Source organism: Manis pentadactyla, chromosome 1 (genome assembly GCF_030020395.1).
Source record: "Manis pentadactyla isolate mManPen7 chromosome 1, mManPen7.hap1, whole genome shotgun sequence".
NCBI lineage: Eukaryota > Metazoa > Chordata > Mammalia > Pholidota > Manidae > Manis > Manis pentadactyla.
The window spans coordinates 206,895,855-206,915,415 of record NC_080019.1 but is presented as its reverse complement, the minus strand read 5'-3'; the positions used below and the strand labels follow the sequence as shown (position 1 = coordinate 206,915,415).

At 42.1% G+C, this 19,561-nt stretch overlaps 1 protein-coding gene across 7 annotated transcripts in view; it reads right to left on the bottom strand.

Annotated features, from left to right (window-relative positions):
- The window catches only part of SRGAP3 (SLIT-ROBO Rho GTPase activating protein 3), a 268,677-nt gene that overhangs the window by 24,600 nt on the left and 224,516 nt on the right, over window positions 1-19,561 (bottom strand). For 6 of the 7 annotated variants that reach the window (XM_036877778.2, XM_036877782.2, XM_036877783.2 and 3 more), the window contains 4 exons: window positions 17,746-17,880; window positions 14,609-14,714; window positions 14,158-14,385; window positions 11,218-11,297 (listed from right to left, as the gene is read on the bottom strand). In XM_036877778.2, the coding sequence (XP_036733673.2) occupies window positions 11,218-11,297; window positions 14,158-14,385; window positions 14,609-14,714; window positions 17,746-17,880 (549 nt within the window). Of the gene's footprint in view, window positions 1-11,217; window positions 11,298-14,157; window positions 14,386-14,608; window positions 14,715-17,745; window positions 17,881-19,561 lie in introns of those variants that run through there. The other variant, XR_005023182.2, reaches the window with a different exon arrangement.

Here is a 19,561-nt window from a genome sequence, read left to right as displayed (position 1 = left end):
ACTACTCAGCCATAAGAAAAGGGCAAATCCAATCATTTGCAGCAACATGGATGGAGCTGGAGGGTATTATGCTCAGTGAAACAAGCCAAGCGGAGAAAGAGAAATACCAAATGATTTCACTTATCTGTGGAATATAAGAACAAAGGAAAAACTGAAGGAACAAAACAGCAGCAGAATCACAGAACTCAAGAATGGACTAACAGGTACCAAAGGGAAAGGGACTGGGGAGGATGGGTGGGTAGGGAGGGATAAGGGGGGGAGAAGTAGGGGGGTATTAAGATTAATATGCATGGGGGGGTAGGAGAAAAGGGAGGGCTGTACAACACAGAGAAGGCAAGTAGTGATTCTACAACATTTTGCTATGCTGATGGACAGTGACTGTAAAGGGGTTTATAGGGGAGACCTGGTATAGGGGAGAGCCTAGTAAACATAATATTCGTCATGTAAGTTTAGATTAGTGATACCAAAAACAAAGCAAAAGAAAAAAAAAAAAGGGCAGTTCCTGTGTGGTAACCTCCAACGAGTTCTACACAAGGGTATAAAGGGCATATAAAAGTGTAGGCAAAGGGTCTGTTTGTGTTTATACAAAGGATCAAAGCCTAATTGGGCTACCCCGAAAATGAACTAAGATACGATATGAAAAAGAACTTCCAACATCTGCACTCTCTGGAAGACTCATGCCAGAAGATGATCATCAAAAAACCCCAACAAAGATCCACGCACTGCTACAGCTGTAGATGCACTCATCCCACCAGTTCCTGGACTTGCCATGGGAATGAGGAAGGAGATATCTAAGCTGGCCTGTGCATACAGTAAAACAACAAATTTGACTGGATCTATACTGTTGGAACTCAACCAAGAATTTGGAGAAGTGCAAATTGTAGCGCTCCAAAGTCTTACAACTACAGACTATTTACTGTTAAAAGAACATATGGCATGTGAACAGTCCCCAGGAATGGGTTGTTTTAATTTGTCTGATTTCTCTCAGACTGTTCAAGTTCAGTTGGACAATATCCACCATATCATAGATAAGTTTTCACAAATGCCTAAGGTGCCTAACTGGTTTTCTTGGTTTCACTGGAGATGGCTGGTAATTACAGATATGCTTTGGTTATGTAACTATACTCCTATTATGTTAATGTGTGTGCACAATTTAAGTAGTAGCTTAAAACCTATATATGCTGAAGTTATTCTACAAGAAGATATGTCAAAGAAATAATCAATCTTCCCATGTTTTCTTCCGCCTGCTACTTCTATAGCTTTTCTTCTTCCTTCCTAATTACAACCCTTAAATAGAATTCGTGCCTCATATCAAATTTACCGAGTATCATAATTCTTCCAAGTGGTAAAGATACCTCAAGACAAATGCTGGGCATAGAAGCCACAGGGCATAAATATGCAAAGAAGTAAAAAGCTAACCTTTTCAAACAATAAGGCTTCCCTGTCACTTACCAACTTCACATTTCCCTGTATGGCCCCGGAAGATGACTGGTTAGCCAGAGACGGGTAAGATTCCTCAAGGGAGGAACAACCTAAGACAGGCAGAGTTGCAGGGGGGCCATCAGGTGAGAAATTGGGGATCAACAGAGGTGAGGCTTAGAACCTCACCCCCCCGTTCTGAGAGAAATCTTCTGCATACGTGGATGTTTTATTGCCCTGGTCTAGCTTGGATTAACACATAGTCTACAGGCACACACCTGATCATCTACATTTGCTCTCTTACAACACTAAACTATGTTTTCTACCTTTATCTTGTATCTACCTACCACTTCAGCATTTTATTAAAAATAATAATAATAAAGAGAGAAATGTGGTATCCACATATAAATCAAGTATAAAAACCAAATGAGTATTCATATTTGAACTGACTGTTTAGAGTTCATAATGCATGAGGAAAACCGAAAGTTTCTGTGATGACTGCCCTTGTACTGTTCACTATGTAACTTATTCACTATGTAAGAATTTGTTCTCCATGTAAGAACTTGTTTGTTATGCCTCAGAAGATTGGAGACTGACGAAAATTAGGCTTGGGGTGGATTAATGATTGTGCATTGAGCATTGACTCCCCTATACAGAATTTTATTGTCGTTAACAACCATTTGATCAATAAATATGAGAGATGCCCTCACAAAAAAAAAAAAAAAAAAAAAGGACAGACTTCCAATGGTAAAATAAATAAGTAACCGGGATGTAATGTATAGCATAAGGAATATAGTCAAGATATTGTAACAGCCTGGTAGGGTGATAGCTGGAACCTAGAATTATGTATATAAATGTTCTACCACTGTGTTGTACACTTGAAACTAATGTAATGTAATACTGTGTGTCAACTACCCTTCAATAAAAAATAATTATTTAAAAAAAAAAAAAGAACACAAAGGAAGTGAAAGCAAAACTGTTTGGGTCTTAGGAAGTAACTATGGGTTATAAAGAAATAATTATAGCAATGGACTGTTGGTGTGGGTAAAATTGTAACATTTCCAGATTATCTGGCGTGGCTTTAATGCATTTGCATATCCTCAGGGGTGGAGAGAAGTTCATCAATTACCTGGGCAACTGAGGGCGTGTCTGAACCTGAGAGTTTAAGGGGAGGGGCTGGCTTGCTTGCTGGCTTGCTGGCTTGCTTCCTTCAGGAGCAGGGGAGTGAGACGGCCCTGGACTGCAGTTTATAAGCAATAAACGGGTTTTAAACTTTATTTCTCCCTTTGACTGATTTCAGTTTTTAGAGGTATTTTGCCCCGGGATTTCCTCTCCCCGGACTTACAGTTGTGTTTATAATATTAACAGATATTGTATGTTAACAACAATACCATAACAATGTAGAAAGGGGAACAGAACTATATTTGAGCTATATTGCCATATATTACTGGAACTAAGCTAGTATAAACCTGAAGTTCATTCTGATAAGATGTATGTGGTAAACTCTAGAGCAACCACTGAAAAGTAACTTAAAAATATAAGGAAAAAATCATTAAAGAAATTAAAAATGCTACATTAGAAAATACTTAATCCAAAAGAAATGTGAAAGAAGAAATAGAGGAACAAAAAAGACATGAGACAGAAACCAAACAAGTAAGATGAAAGACAAAAATCCAACTATATTGATAATAACATTAAATGTGAATGGATTAAAAATCCAATTACAAGGCAGAGATTAGTCAGATGGGATGAAATGACAAAGTCTAATGTGTTATTTATAGGAGACACACTTTAGATTCAAGGATACAAACAGAGTGAAAACAAATGAATGGAAAAAATATGTAAACAACCACAAGAAAGCTGGAGTGGCTACATTAATATCAGACAACACAGACTTGGAAACAAAGAAAATTTACTAGAAATAAAGAAGAATATTTTATAATGACAATAGGTTCAATTTATTAGGAAGATAACACAATGATAAACATAATGCATCTAATAATAAAGTGGCAAGATACATGAAGCAAAAACTGACGTGAATGAAGGGAGAAATAGATAATTCCAAAGTAATAGATGGAACCATCAATACCCCACTCTCAATGGATGGCACAACTAGACAGGTCAACAAGGAAATAGAAAATGCTATAAACCAAGCAGACCTAATAACTAACTATAGAAAGCTCCACCCAAACAAGAGAATATATATCTTCTCAAGTACACATGTAAAACTCCCCAAGATGCACCATATCCTGGGCCATAAAACAAACTTCTATAATTTAAAAGGATGTAAGTCATACAACATATATTCTCCTATCACAATAGAATGAAACTATAGAAATAGTTTTCTTCTAGAGAAATCAGTAACAGAAAAAAAAATTGAGAAACTCACAAATATGAGGAAATTAAACAACACACTTCTAAATAACCAATGGTCAAAGAAAAAATAAAAACAGAAATCAGAAAATACTTCTAAAGGAAATGAAAATGACAACACAACATACATATGAGATGCAGTTAAAGCCTAGAGAGACATTTGTAGCAGTATTAAGTATAAGCAGTATAAATGACAGTATTAAGAAAAGAAAAAGGACTCAAATCAATAACCTAAACTTTTCCCTGTAAGACACTGGAAGAAGAAGAGCAAACTAAACCTAAGACAAGGAAGGAAATAATAAAGATTAGAGTAGAAAGTAATGACATAGAGAAAGCTGATTGAGAAAGCCAATGAAACTAAAAGCTGGTTCTTTGAAAAGATCAACAAAATCAACAACCTTTGGCTACACTGACCAAGAAGATTCAAATTAATAGAATCAGAAATGAAAAGGGGCCATTAATATCAACTTTACAGAAATAATAAGGATTATAAAGCAATACTAAGAGCATTTATATGCCAGTAAATCAAATAATCTAGATGAAATGGACAAATTCCCACAAAGACACAAACTACTGAAATTAACTCAAGAAGAAATAGAAAATCTGAATAGACCTATAACAAGTGAAAAGATTGAATCCATAAGCAAAAACTAACCACCATAAAGCAATTCCTAGACCCAGATGGCTTCACTGCTGAATCCTATCACAAATTTAAAGAAGAATTAATAACAGTTCTTCTTAAACTTCCAAAAACAGAAGAGGAGGAAACACTTCCCAACTGACTTTTTGAGATCATCGCTACCTGATCCCAAAATCAAACAAAAACATTACAAGAAAACTATAGACCTGTATCTCATGAATATGGATGCAGAAATCCTCAATAAAATACTAGCAAACTGAATTAAGCAACATATAAAAAGAATTATGCTCCATACCCAAGCTGAATTCATCTAAGGAAATGTAAAACTGGTTTAACATCCAAACAAATCAATTAATGTAACATATCAATTGATAGAATAAAAACCAAAAATCACATGACCATCTAAATACATGAAGAAAAAGCATTTGACAAAATCCAACATAATAAAAACACTCAACTAGGAATAGAAGGGAGCTTCTTCAACCTGGTAAATGGCAACTATGAAAACCCCACAGCCAACATCATACTTTATGGTAAAATACTGGATAATGGTAAAATACTGATGCTTCTTCCCTAAGGTCAGATGAATTTAGGTCAGCAAGACATGGATGTCTGTTCTCATCGCTTCTAGTGATGATTGTACTGGGCATTCTAGGCAGGGAAATTAGACAAGGAAAAGAAATAAAAGGCATCCAGATTGGAAAGGAAGAAGTAAATGTCTATTCACAGATGCTATGATCTTGTGTATAGAAAATCATAAGGAATTCACTAAAAACTATTTGAATGAATGAGTAAGTTCAGCAAGGTTGAAAGATACAAGAACAATATGTCAAAATGAATTGTATTTAATACACTTGTAATGAACAATTCAAAATAAAATTAAGAAAACAATTCCATTACCTTAGCATCAAAAGAATAAAATACTGAGGAACACATTTAACAAAAGAAGTGCAAAATTCATACTCTGAAAATTACAAATCATTGTTGAAAGAAATTAAAGAAAATCTAAGTAACTGGGAAAAATCCCTTGTTCATGGATCAGAAGACTTAATACTGTACAAATGGAAATAATCCCAAATTGATATACAGATTCAATGTAAGCCCTACCAGAATCTCAGCTGACTTTTTCATAGAAACTGACAAGCTGGTGCTAAAACTTATATGGAATTGCAAAGAACCCAGAATAGCCAAAAAATCTTGAAAAAGAACCCAGAGGACTCACACCCTGATTTCAAAACTTACTGCAAAACAACATTAATTAAGACAGTGTGGTACTGGCACAAGAATAGACATATAGATGAGTGGAATATAGTTGAAAGTCCAGAAATCAACCCATACATCTATGGTCAATTGATTTTTTTATAAGGGGGCCACGGCCATTCAGTGGAGGAAAGAATAATCTTTTCAGCTGAAGGTGCTGGGACAACAGGATGGCCATACACACAAAGGAATGAAGTTGGAACATTATTTCACATCCTGTACAAAAAGAACTCAAAATGGCAAAATGGGTTACCTAAACACAGACCTAAAACTATAAATTCTTAGAAGAAAACAGAATAAATCTTCATGAACTTGGATTCTTACACATAACACCAAAAAAACAACTCACTAGGAAAGAGACAAATAACCAAATTTTTAAATAGGCAAAAGATCTAAAGAGACATTTCTTCAAGGAAGATATACAAATGCCCAGTAAGTACATGAAAAGATGCTCAGCATCATTAATAATGCAAGAAATTCAAATCAAAACCTCAAAGAGATACCACTTCATAACCACTAGGATGGCTAGAATCAAAGGGTCAGATAATAGCAAGTGTTGACAAGGATGTGAAGAAATTGGAATCTTCATACATTACTGGTGAATATAAAATGGCACTCTGGCAGTTCCTTAAATGATAAACATAGAGCTACTGTATGACTCAGCAATCACACTTCTAGGTATATACCCAAGGGAAATAAAAACATACATCTCCACAAGAAACCTGTACACAAATGCTTATAGCAATATTATTTGTAACAGCCAAAAAGTGGAAACAACCCAAATGTCTATCAACTGACAAGTGGACAAACAAAATGTGACATAGCCATACAATGGGGTATTAGCCATAAAAAGGAATGAATTCCAGATACATGCTACAAAAGGGATGAACTTTAAAAACAGTATGCTAAATGAGAAAAGCCAGACACAAAGGCCAGATATGCATGAGTCTATTTATATGAAATGTCCAGAATACGCAAATCCATAGACACAAAAAAATACAGTAGCTGTCGCTTAGGACTGGAGAGAAATGTTGGGCAGATAGAAGGGTATGGGATGACAGCTAAGGACACACGGTTTCTTTTTGTGGTGATGAAAATCTTCAAATATTGACTGTGGTGATGGCTGCATATATCCATGAATATGTTAAAAAATATCGAATTGTACACTTTAAATGGGTGAATTGTATGGTATGTGAATTATATCTCAATAAAATGGCTAAAACCAAAGAGGAAGGAGAGTCCTACTTGCGTTTCAGGCCTGAGCCATGTGGTGCAGGCCAGTTTACTATCTCTGCACTAAGGGGTAGGAACAGGGGCCAAGTTAATTATAAAGTGACCACTGCTCTCATTTTCTATTGTTCTTTATTTCTTACAGGGCAGGGTGGCCGTGATTTGGGCATAATTGGGTGGTAATGTATAAACTGACTGTAATACCATCAAACCTCACCTAATATAATACGGATGAATCTCTAAACATTATGTTGGGTGAAAGAAGACAGAGCCAAAAGACTCTATTCTCTACAATTCCATTTATATGAAGTTCTAGAACAGGCAAAATCAATTTATTGTGAAAAAAATAAAAACCATCAATGGCTGTTTCTTGGGCTTTTGGGGCAGGAACTGAGTGGAAAAGGACATGAAGGAACTTTCTGGGGTGTCGGAAATGTTCTGTATATGCTTGAGTTAGACACATTTTTACATTTATAAAAACTCAGGGAATGAAATACTGAAGATTTGTTTATTTCAGTAAAACCTACTTTGAAAATGTTAAAAATAAAAGGATTGATAGATGGATAGATACACAGTGAAGTAAATATAACAAAATATTAACAATTGTAGAAACTAGGTGGTAGGTAAATGGGTGTTTACCAAAAAATGTCTTTCAACTTTTTTGTGTTTGAAATTTTTTATTAAACATTAGGAAAAGTATATAAACACATAAAAATCTTGCCCTAATTTCTAGTACATGCTTAGCATCTGATGAAAACTATGGACCTTTTCTCAGAAACACATTCCAAGAGAAACAAAATTTTGCCCATAGTGAACCTCCTAAAGCCCATTTATGGACACTTGATGTGTCCAAGGAAGTAATGGCTTAATGGCTTTCTACATGTAGATGATAGGCAAGGAGTTAAAGGCAATTTGGAGAATTGGGGGAAACATCAGTGAGAAAGTTGATGGTGCAGTTATAATTGAAAATCAATATATTGTAACTATATGAGCATTATTTCTGTTAGTGATTTTAGTGGTTTATCTGGCAGCCTCCTTCCTTATATAACATCCAATCAGTAAAGTTGCTACTGACAGGCTGCCTGAAAGTTTTCATTAGGTTTAGTTTTGACGATTAAGGGTTCTTAACCTAACCATAATTTCTTTATAAATCTTGGAGACCAAAAGAGCAAGCAAAGATGGATTTTCAAGACTGATACCCACGATGCGTTAAAAGACTCAAGACAGGGCAGCAGGCATCAGTTACGTACAGGAAAGGCCGTAGTAGCTGCCTAAACAACTAACTTGTCCCTCCTATTTGGTCACTCATTGGGTGACCCATCTTTAAAAGGGCAGAAGTCATGGTTTGATGACTGATTTGACCTTTGAAGTCTGCTGGGCTTCATTCATTCATACAGGGTGTTTTCAAGAGAAATAAAGATACTGATGATCCCTCAAACGAAATGTCCCAGAGGAAAGTAAGTAATGAAATCAGGGGATTCAGGCTGCCAATGAGTAATAGGTCAACAAAATTCTCTGGAAGCAGTTTTTTTCTTTTTCTTTTTCTTTTTCTTTTTTTATTAAGGTATCCTTGATATACAATCTTATGCTCAGGCTTCACATGAGCAACATTGTGGTTACTACATTCTCCCCTATTATCAAGTCCCCACCACATACCCATTACAGTCGCTGGAAGCAGTTTCTTTATCAGGATTAGGAAGGATCTATACTGGATACACAGTCACTTAATGTTTCCTAGCCACCTATTTGTCCTAAGCCTGTGCTCAGCTTCTTCATATGTCACCTCATTTTAATCTAGCCACAATTCTCCTGATGCTGTCATTTCCATAAGGAAACTGAGGCCAGAGGCTATGTGGCCTGCCAAAGATCACATGGCTATAAAGGTCTCTTTCTTTCCAATCCAGGCCTCATTTTTCAGAATCCAGTGGCCCCTCGACTGTTTCCACAGCTCAGCATTTCTGTGACTATTCTGGTTGGAGTTGGCATGAATGTAAACATTTAGAAAATGCAGCTAATTTTCCTCCAAAGAATGCCCCAGATTTATCACTCCTCACTAACACACAGGATACAGTGAGAACCTTCAGGGAGCATGAAACCAGCTCCCCCTGGGGTCGCTATTGTCCTTCCCTGTCCTTGTCATTTGCAGAAACCAGCAGCCTGACCAGGAAGGATGGGAGCAGGGATCCTGTGGGAAGTATACACATGAAGCTCTGACTTGCCCTGTCCCAGGGCCATTGTGCACCTCTGCTCTTGGGGGGTCAAGGCAGCATCTTTTGGGGGCTTCTGCTTGGGGTGGGGTGAAATCTGATGGGTGTGTCCTGTGGCTCTGCTTTGTTCACCCAACAAGCCTCATTCTCTCTGCCTCTCCTCCTCAGTCCCAGCCCTCACAGCAGCCTCCACTCCCTGGGCTAAGGAGCTTCGGCGACTGACAGTGACCTCAGGCCCCAGGAAGGTGGGCTGCAAGGGGCCTCAGAGGGCTCCTGACTGCCCTCCTGTGGACATGTCTGCCCCCAACAGCAGCAGACTGACAGGTCTTATGAAAAACCAGTCAGACTCCTTGGACAAGAGGTATTTTCCTGCAATGCAAGAGCAGAGACCGAGCAAGATCAAGAGTATGAAGGAGCTATACATGCACGCACAGAGAGATGCAGAAATAAAGCAAGCCAAAGATGGAGAGAATAAGAAGGAGGGGCATTAAAAGTGATAGGGGGAGAGGACGAACTTGAGGTAGCAGAGAAGGGAAAAGAAGGGAAGAGAAAATCAAGTCACTGCAAACAAGCAGAAGGTGGCAGCCTTCACATCTCCACATCTGCAGGACAGTTGCCTCAGCTCAAGATGGCTTTAGCCTCTAAGGGTGAGCTGAAGGTCGTGCCTACATTCATTTTTCTGCATCTGTGACCCAGGCCTGAGCCACTGGCTCCCTCTCAGGCTATAGTGACTGGGCTGCCTGGGGAGCTTTCCTGGAACGGCGAAGAAAAGGGAGCTATTTTCCACTGGGACTTTGGGTAGAAGGATGACAAAGGCCTGGAACTGCCAGCGAGCACAACATGGGGAGACCCCACTGCAGAATGATGCCAAAACAGAGGGAAGGAGAATAGGAAGATGGAGACAAATTCCTGACAGGATGAACTAAGCTCCTGGATCCAGCTGTGTCTGAAGCCATAACTATCCTGGGATGTTTTAGGGATATGATCTCGGGCCTTTTATGCTTAAGTCAGTTTGAGTTGGAGGTTCTGTCATCAGCAACTGAAAGAGTCCTACTAGCAAGTGAAAACAAACTTATCGGTCTTGCCTCTTTTACCAGCCCCAGAAATCGCATCTGAGAACATTCCCAGCTGTCCTAACAGGGCCTGCGACTATCCCCCAGGGGAAACACAGAAGCCAATAAGAGAACTGCTAAATAATGATTTTTTAGAAGTAAAATTCTCCCAGGGTGAAAGGAGATCCAGGTTTGGACTTGCACAGGCCCTGAGTACTTCTGCTTACATGGGTCCCTTCTTCCATTAAAGAAAAGTTAAATACTATATTTTTACAACTACTTTGGTATAAAAATGAATATGATCCAAAGGAATCTTATTTCTTATTCTTTTAAAATAAATTAAAACATTATTATGGGTCCCTAAATGTATCATGGGCCCTGGGCACTGCACCTGCTCTGCCTAAGGGATACGCTGGTGCTGGGCCATATTATCCAGATCACTTGTTGACATGGTGCAGGTTCCTTAGAGACTACCCTGACTTCCTGCCTAGAAGGGGCAGAAGGTCCAGTGAGGCCCTCAGAGCTCCGGCCTTGCCCTCCCTCCCTCCCCAGCTTCCCCGGCTCATCACCGCTTCCATTGTCCTCATGGGATGGTGCTGCGCACACACCTGTGGCCTGGCATTATCACTCTCATCACGGAAGGTGCTTTCAGTCTGTCAGGTGATAAGACTGGGAGCTCCTCGATGACCATGTCTCATTCATTTATGTCCCGCACTGGCTGGGTGCAGAACAGATACCCAGTGGGGGAGTAATGGAGGGACAAAGCATGCTTCCTACTTGGGAGACTCTTGTCATATGGGATCACACTCTGGCCAGGCCGGACACAGACGGGGCGAGGCAGGCTGGGAAGGAATGTGGGGAGCTGGAGGGCATATGCCTCAGAGGTCTTTCTGGGGCTCTATGTGTTTGGATAATGATGTGCTGACTTGCAAAGCTGGGGGGTGGGTATGGGAGCAGCCCAGGGGGTCAGGCGGGCATAAGTCGGCGTGAGAGGCCGCTAGGTGAACTCCTTGGCCCTAGGTTCTCCCTCACTCACCTTCGTCACTGGTGTGAGGCTCAGTGCCATTGTCGTGGTCAACTTCATCGATGGTCCCTGGCTCGCTGTGTGGGCTGTCACTGCAAGGGAACATGGCATGGGGACTCATTGAGGGGCTTTGCACCCTCATGCTGCCTTTAGCCTCCTGCAGGTGCCAGCCCAGCCCACCTCTGGGCTTGACCCAGATCAGGCCCAGGCCCACTTGCTGCCACCTTTTCCATTTGACCACCAAGGACCTTCTGGAAAGAAAACTACTCTCACTCTGTAGCTGGCAATAACCTCCCCCCCAGCTGCCCTCAGCCTTGGAATCTGCTGGGTTGTCTTCTTGGTAAAGGTTGGCAATGCCTAGGTGTTCCGTAAAATTAGGAGGGCAGTGTTAAACCCTGGCATTTATCCTTGGAAGGACCAGAGGCAAGAACAGAAAGGAATTTTGGAAGTACTGTGAGTCACTCATCTAGCCTGGCTCCTTGTCTTACAGCAGAGATGACATACCCAGTGAGGTGGAGTGAAGCTCGCAGGGAGCAGGGATCCTCAGAGCTGCCTCATGATGCTGCGTGTAAAAGCCCCGATCAGCCCAGCTAGTATGAGCAGGCTGGCAACTATGATGGCTGTGATAGTAGAGTGAGTCCAGGCCTTCCAAATTTACTTATTAACGCACTGGGATAATTTTCACCAGCTGCTGCCCCTCACTAGCCTATAAGCTTCTAGAGGCCAGGCTTCATTTGCATAGCCAGTCAGTTTTTATTGAGCTATTGATTAAGTCCTAATATATGTGAGGCACTGTACTAGGTAGGAGGAATGCATGATGGCAAGGTGGACATAGACCTTGACCTCACAGGTCAGGAAACAGAAAGGCTGCAAGTTGAAATGTGTTATGTAGGAACAAATGAGCACAGACAAGAACAGCAGCAGAGGGGACCTATACGGAGTGGCCAGGGAAGGCTTCTAGGAGGAGGTGGCATTTACCATGCCATTTAAAGGAATAATGGGCTTCATTATGAAAAATCCTCCACTGCATCCTGGACAAAGTCCAGACTCTGCACAACAGTTTGTGTAGGACCTTTTATATCCTGGCTCCTACCAGCCTGCTGGCCCCTTGCCACATGCAACACCCCAGCTTTCCACATGGAACCAACCGCTTCCCATTTTATTGAGCCCTCCAGGCCTAAAACGTTCTTTGCCCACTCCTCACCTGGCTGACTTCATTGCATCCTACGATATTAGTTAAGTCATTATTTCCTCCAAGAAGCCTTTCCTGACATCCCCGTACTGGCTCAGGGGGCCCCCATTTCTGGAACCACCTGTTTCCTCCAGCACCAGGGCTCCTTATATCAGGGGTTAATCTTGTTTGGGTTACGCACCTGCCCCCCAGCTCGGGGCCTGGCCCAGGGCAGATGCTCAGCAACCATGTGTTGAACAAATGAATGTTGTCCACTATGTTGAGACTCTCAGCCAAATCTCCTGCTTTGGCTTTGAAAATGCCTCCAAATTACCATGTAATTAATAGCTTTCCCTTGTCATGGGACATAACTGGGATTAAGAACAGTGTGGTTACTATATATTGCTCTCTGGTAAGTACATAAGGATCTGCAGGACCTTCCCTGAACACTAATTATAGATATTGCAGAAAGAAAGGAGAACTGCTCATGGTTACAAAAACTGTGAGAAAAAGTTTCTTTTTTTCCAGAAAGTCTGCTTGCTGGTGTTTAATGTTTCTGTAACAGAACAGGGACAGACTTGCTCCTGGTGCCTCAAATGAGGTTACAAAGCTGTGATCAGACATGCAAGGGCCCAGTATTTCTATGTGGGGCAGCACTGTGGGCAAAGAAAGGGGCTGGAACATCTCTCTCCTTTGAAGCAGTTTCCCAAATAGGCCCACAGAACTAGAGCAACTCAGGAGTCCAGAAATGCTTTGACAATCAAAAGACAAACTCACCTGTAGGTACCTGACTGAAAGCAATGTGGGTAATATCTAAATATATAGCTGCGTGTTGGCCTGGATTTGGGGAAGAAAGAAAGTGTAGGAATCCTTTGTCTTGTCTCTGTCAGCTGGTGTCCTGAATCTCCCGTCTCTTCGACATTTTTTTTTTAAATTCCTATCTTTACCACACTTTAAGGTCTTAACTTGGGGAAGGCAATTGGCTTTGATTTTGATGAGGCTTTAAAATACTTCTCCCAAGACCCAGTGCAGCACCAGGTACACAGAGGTGCCGAAGTAGCAACTATTAACCTGGTGCAGAAATCTCAAAGAAAGTGAACTCACTTTGTCTGAAAAAGAGGACTCCCAAGTGGACGAGGCCAGTGGTGGGGAGTGTTACTCTTAGTCCATGGAGCTGAGATGGGGACTGTCCCCTCCCCGGCTGCCTGCGGTGGGCGTGTGACTCACCTGGCCAAGGGCAGTGATGAGCTCACCAGGGCCAAGCCTCAGCAGGGAGACATAATTCTCGGGTTTATGTTGAAACATTTGAGAAGGACAAACTCTTTTTCCATTGGCGTTGCCGAGAGAATGGGCTCTAAAATATGGGGTTACCAAGATGACTTCGTGAAAGCACCAAGGGAGAGGCCGCCTGAGAATGAACCCAACACACGAGAAGGCAGAGCCAGGGGCGGGGACTGCAGGACTGAGTCCTGATGGGGACAGTGGAAACTGTGGATCCAGCTATGCCTGAAGCCTTGATCCCAGACTTTCTAGTTAAGTAAACCAGTAAATTCCCATTTGGCATAAGCCAGTTGGAGCGCTCCTTCAGGCCCTTATAGACCAAGAGAGTCCCGACTGATGCACCTGTCTCTCATAAAAGGCTGCTGAAAAGCTAGGATGAGAAACTGTGTATGGGAGTACAGACTGTAAAGCTGCAAGGAGACTGAAGGGTTTCTTACTCTTCCTGTTCAACAGCAACAACAATGGTGATAATAATAATACTGAGACGACTGGAATCTTACCAATATTCTTCCCCTCCTGCCATGCATTTTTCATACACAGGTCCCTCTAGCTCGCGGGGACTGGGAAAGATGGCTTCATGATGGATGATGATGGTTTTGATGACTTCATTGACGTGTGCCTGGCAGGACACGGGGTCCTGCCCGTCAGGAATGTGCATGAGGGTGGGCCCGAAGCATATGGCCAGGTTGTAGGGGTCCATCATGTTCTCGTCACTGTACTGCGAGAGGCTACAAGAAAGGAGGCACCGACAAGTCACCTGGGAAAGGGAGTGCTCTTCCTGCGGTTTCTTTCCCTTGGGGGGTCCTACGCAAACCCAGGAGACTTCCACGTTGCGTTTTAAGAACAGTTACACCTGCAAAAGCCTCAGGACACCCCCTCCCAAAGGAGGCCAGGGCCGAGTCAAAGAGGGAAAGAGCCCCCGCCACCACCCCGCCGCCCAGCCGCGCTCACTGGTTGAGGAAAGCGAAGAGGTATCTCATGACCACGATGACCACACGGGGGAGGGTGATGAGGATTTGCTGGATCTGGTGCACCCTCTCAGCTGGGTTCTCCAGTTCTGTAACATAAAGAGGCTTTTCAGGGTGTCCTCCGCCCGCAGAGAGCCAAGTAGCCGACATCTGTGAGTCCCACCTGCTCGATCTGCCCCAGTATGTGTGGTTCAGGAGAGCCAGTTTTCCTCCGCAGGTCCCAGGGTTGATGTGTGACCCTGGCCTGGCCAATCAGAGCATCGTATGTCCCTGACCACAGGGGCGGACCCAGGGGAGGGGCACTGGCCTCATCAGAAACACTCACAGATGATCCCTGGGACACTGGGCCAGGGAAACCTAGAGGGAGGCACCCTCTTGAAATTGGGTAGTGGGAAATCTGGAGGGGCTGAAAGATCCCAGGAAAGAATATTCTGTCTGATATTGAAATACTTAAAGAGGAAATTACTGTTTGGCATTTGGCTTCAAAGTAAAGATGAGGGGCAAGGAAGCAGCTGGAGATGTGGACAGGGTAGGGCTGGGCATGAGTAAATGGCGGGTTAGCCTTCTATTCTGTCTCTGTGACTATCCCAGATTCTCCCTAAGAAAAGAGTGAGGCAGAGAGAAGACAAATAGTGACTCGGTGGCATCTTACTACACTGATGGACTGTGACTGCAACGGGGTGGGGGGGGACTTGATAATATGGGTGATTGTAGTAACCACATTGTTTTCCATGTGAAACCTTCATAACAATGTATATCAATGATACCTTAATTTAAAAATTGTAAAAAAAAAAAGAATATTCTGTCTGAGTGAAGCCGGCTCAGAGATGGAGGAGACAGAACCCTGCTGATGCCATGGATGGTCTGGGTCCAGCTGGGCCTAAACTTTTCAGCTTTATGAGGCAAGACATTCCCTTTTATGGATTAAGCCAGTGTAAATTGAGTTTCTGGCATCTGCACCTTACAAGTCCTGACAAATCCAGGCAGGGACCGTGTTCATTAACTTCTTCATAAACACCAGCTGCAGCACAGCTACAGCAATAGTGGATGCCAAGGAAATGAAGGCTGAATAAAAATCCACCTCTTAAGCTATATATTGGCCAAGGAGCCTGGCAGATGCTTGCGACTGTGTCTCTGACCCACTTTCAGGTCAGCTGCAGAAAGACAGATGGCATTTTTATCAGTTAGGCCAGGGGAGGAGCGGCAAAACGGGCTTGGTTAGAAGAGAGAAGTGCTTCGTGGGCTTTGCCTTGTGGAGAGGGAAAGCTGGCACTAAACAGTGACCTGCTGCAGCTCTGAAGGTTATATATGTGTGCAGGTCTGATGCACAAACCCACGTCAGTTTCTTGTCCACAAAACATGTTTTTCTACATACCTCCTCTCTCCAGTCTCCATGCTCTGTCAACATGTCTCTTCTAAAACACAACTTCTACTTTTTCTCTGTTTCCAAGGCCTTTCACAGTGCGGCTTCAGCCCACCTAGCCTGCCTCATGTCTTAGCTGCTGCCCCTTCCCAAAGTGTTGAAGATGATTTAGAGCCATGCTTCTCAAATGACATAGCAGTGCACCTTTGGGGACTTTTGCAAATATATGGGGCATTCTTTGGGGTTGTCACAGTGACTGGAGGGTGTGACTGGCATTTAGGATCCAGAGACCAAGGTGATAAGTATCCTGAATGTATGGGCCACACAACAAGGCACTGCTCTACTGAAATGCCAATTGTGTCCCATTGAGAAACTCTATGCCAGGCTGGCTTATCCCCATCTCCCTCTCACAAAGGGCTCTCCTGCCCCTGGGCCTTTGCATGCACTAAATCTCTCCTTTGTGCCTGGCACACTCCAGCCTTCCTTCAAGGTCTGGCTCTAGGAAGCCACACCCAAGCCTCCCCACAGAGTCAAAGCCTTTGCACCTTTATTGATTCCCTCATCCCTCATGCAGGCCCTTCATGTCCTCAGCTTTAATCACCAGTGCCTTACTACTACCTCCACTATTATTTATTAATATTTTTTCTTAAATCTGTTTATTTAAAAATAAGACTTTACCTCATTCTTTAAATGAGAAACCAGGATCACTTGCCATGATTAGGAGGTAACATAAAAATAGATAAAATGAGAGCAAAACAATGTCACTCACTCAATTATATGTAGACATTGCCTATACAAAAGTTTCTAAGACTAAGGCCTGGGTCTCTCCGAAGCAGCTCTGTAAAGATGAGTGGGAAGTACTGGGGAGAGTAGAAGCACAGAGGAAGCATCTCTTACATCAGGCAGATACAAGGGCTCAGGCCTCCGCAGGCAATCACCACTTCTGGGGGAACTTTCCTTGGCTGCAGAAGATACTTCGTGAGAAGCACTGCTAGTGACACTGGGTGTGGGCAATTTTCTATAAGTCAAATTAACTTAAGAGTTTATTCTAAAATATTAAAATTCTCATATTCTAATATTAGAAATTATTTTTTAAAATATTCCCAAAAGGTTCCTTGGATTTTGGCATCTTACAGTCAAGATGCCTTTACTTCAGTCCCTAGGCTGGGCTCCTGTCTCCATCCGCAGAAATGCAGGTCAAGCAGGACTGTGATGGCCAGTGATGTCAGAGGAAGCCCCCAGTCAACTGATTTTCATCATTACCCTCGTCTGTCAGGTTGCTGACCTGACTCCCAAACACTGTATGGCTCCCCATTACCCAAGGAGAAAGGCGCTGGCCTGGGAAGGCATTGAGGTCTTCCCTGGTCTTGCTCTGTTTTACCCTTCCAGTCTCTTACATCATGCACTGGCCAGGACACGCTTCTGCTTGTCCCATTGGCCTGTGTGTCCCCAGACTCTTCCCAGGATTCCCTGTGTCCACTTCTCCCATTAGACCCTGCTCACATCATGCTTTCCCAGCTGCAATCTGTGAAACCAAGTCTCCCCTGCCTCTTCTCTTCTGAGCTCCGTCCATCCACAGGGGTGTACTATGCCTGTTGGCCCTTCCATTGTAAACGAGGCTTCAAGTTCAATGAGGACAAAGGCCACACTGTTGCTTTCCTAGTATCCCTCCTGTGTGCCAGGCACAGTGACAGACCCATACTGCAGCTTCAAAAAAGATTCTCAAGGAATTATCAGTCCACTCATGAAATACTTACTAATTGTAGATATCAAATCTTGAAACCTTTCCTTAGGAAAGAGTGGGTTTTCCAGTCCTCGGAAATACAGTTTTAAAACACCAGCGACTGAATTGATATCGCGTTCGTTTTGATCATCCACAAGGGGATCTTCGCCTAAGAGGAAACAGGAGGCGATGAGTCAGGGTGGTAAGGAGGCAGGGAACATGCAGATGGCTGGAGAGATGACCTGGCCCAGCCTGAGCTATGGCAGAGGCAGAGGATCAGCCTCCCTGACACAGAAGTTTAGAGCTCTCCCTGCAACTGATATTGAAAATGCTCGAAGCTATAAAAAGGTTGTACAAATTTAGAAAATGACCATCACCTTTCACTTACACTCATCAACTTACACTCACCTTGCCATATTTGATTTCTTCCTTTCTCTACTTCTATTTATTATTGCTCAGTCATTTGAGAAAATTTTCTAGACATCACAACATGTCACTACTAAATACGATACTACATTTCTCCCAAGAGTAAGGATACATAACCATACAACTTTATTACACCTAAGAAAATTAACAAGTTCCAAAACACCGTCTCATTCAAACTTTCCCAACTGTCCTGTGTCTTTCATAGAACTTTCTCCGGAGCTAAGATCTAATCAACATTTGTTCAAGTAAGTTATTTGGTTGTCATGTTTCTTTAGTCTTCTGGATGTAAAAGGAACCCCAACATTTTTTATTGTTAGTATGGTTTTTGTAACATTGACTCTTTTGAAGAGTGGATTTGTCTGAGAATTTCCTCAGGAGTAGATTCACGTTGAATATTTTTGGCAAGACTAGTACGAGGCACATAATATCAACTTGTCCTGCTACTGGAGATGCTAAGTTTGATTGCTGGGTTAAGATGGCAGCCTCCAGAGCTATACATTGTAAAAGTGTATTTTCCCCTTTGTAATAAGTATAAAATATAAAATATTTTTGAAAAACAGAAGCGATCTATGTTCATGTCATTGTGTTCAACATGTTTCACCCAAAGCTTTCAGCATCCCATGATGATTTTTGCCTAAATCAATTATTATTCTGGGTTTGCAAAATGTTGACTATTATTCCTTCTACATTTATCAGCTCATATTCTTCTGTGAAGAAGAGCTCTCCCTGTGTTCCCTCACTCCTATTTTTATTTCTCAAGCATCTTAATGGACTTGTTTTTACAATTTTTAATTCAATGTGTTATAATTCATTACTATCACTATCTCTTGGGATGCTCAGAGAGTCCCCAATTTTTCCAAGTCCTTTCTTACGTCCTTTTGATATAACCTCTATTGAGCGCTTACTTGCTTTCTAGCCAAAAAGATGTCCCCCAATCACCCCGTACTTTCCTTCACCCAGATCTGGAATCAAACAGAGATCCAAGGATCTCTGGTTTTTGTAGGGGAAGGTACTTAGAAGCCAAGATCTAGGTTCTAGGTATGCTTATTTCTAAAGGAGTACCACAGAAAGAGCTTTTATGCTTCAGTGGATAGAGAAAGAATACATATAAAATATATATATATATAGGGTTTTTTTTCATGCATTCACACTGATAGATCCAAACACTCCTTCCCCACTAGCCCAGACCTTTGGCTCTCTTTTAGGCTAGTCAATTTTGGCTCCAGAAATGAATGGAATTCCAGAGCTCAAGATAAGCAGATGGTTTATGTGAACGATGGCTTCCTCCAAGAGAATTAAAGCTAAAATTCCAGGCAGGTCTGAGAGAAAGCTGTGTTTTGCTAGCTAATGTCCCAAGGGAGGTAAAATTGTTACCAAATTGCCTTCTTAGCCAGGTTACCTGAGCATTGCCAAAGACTTTAAGG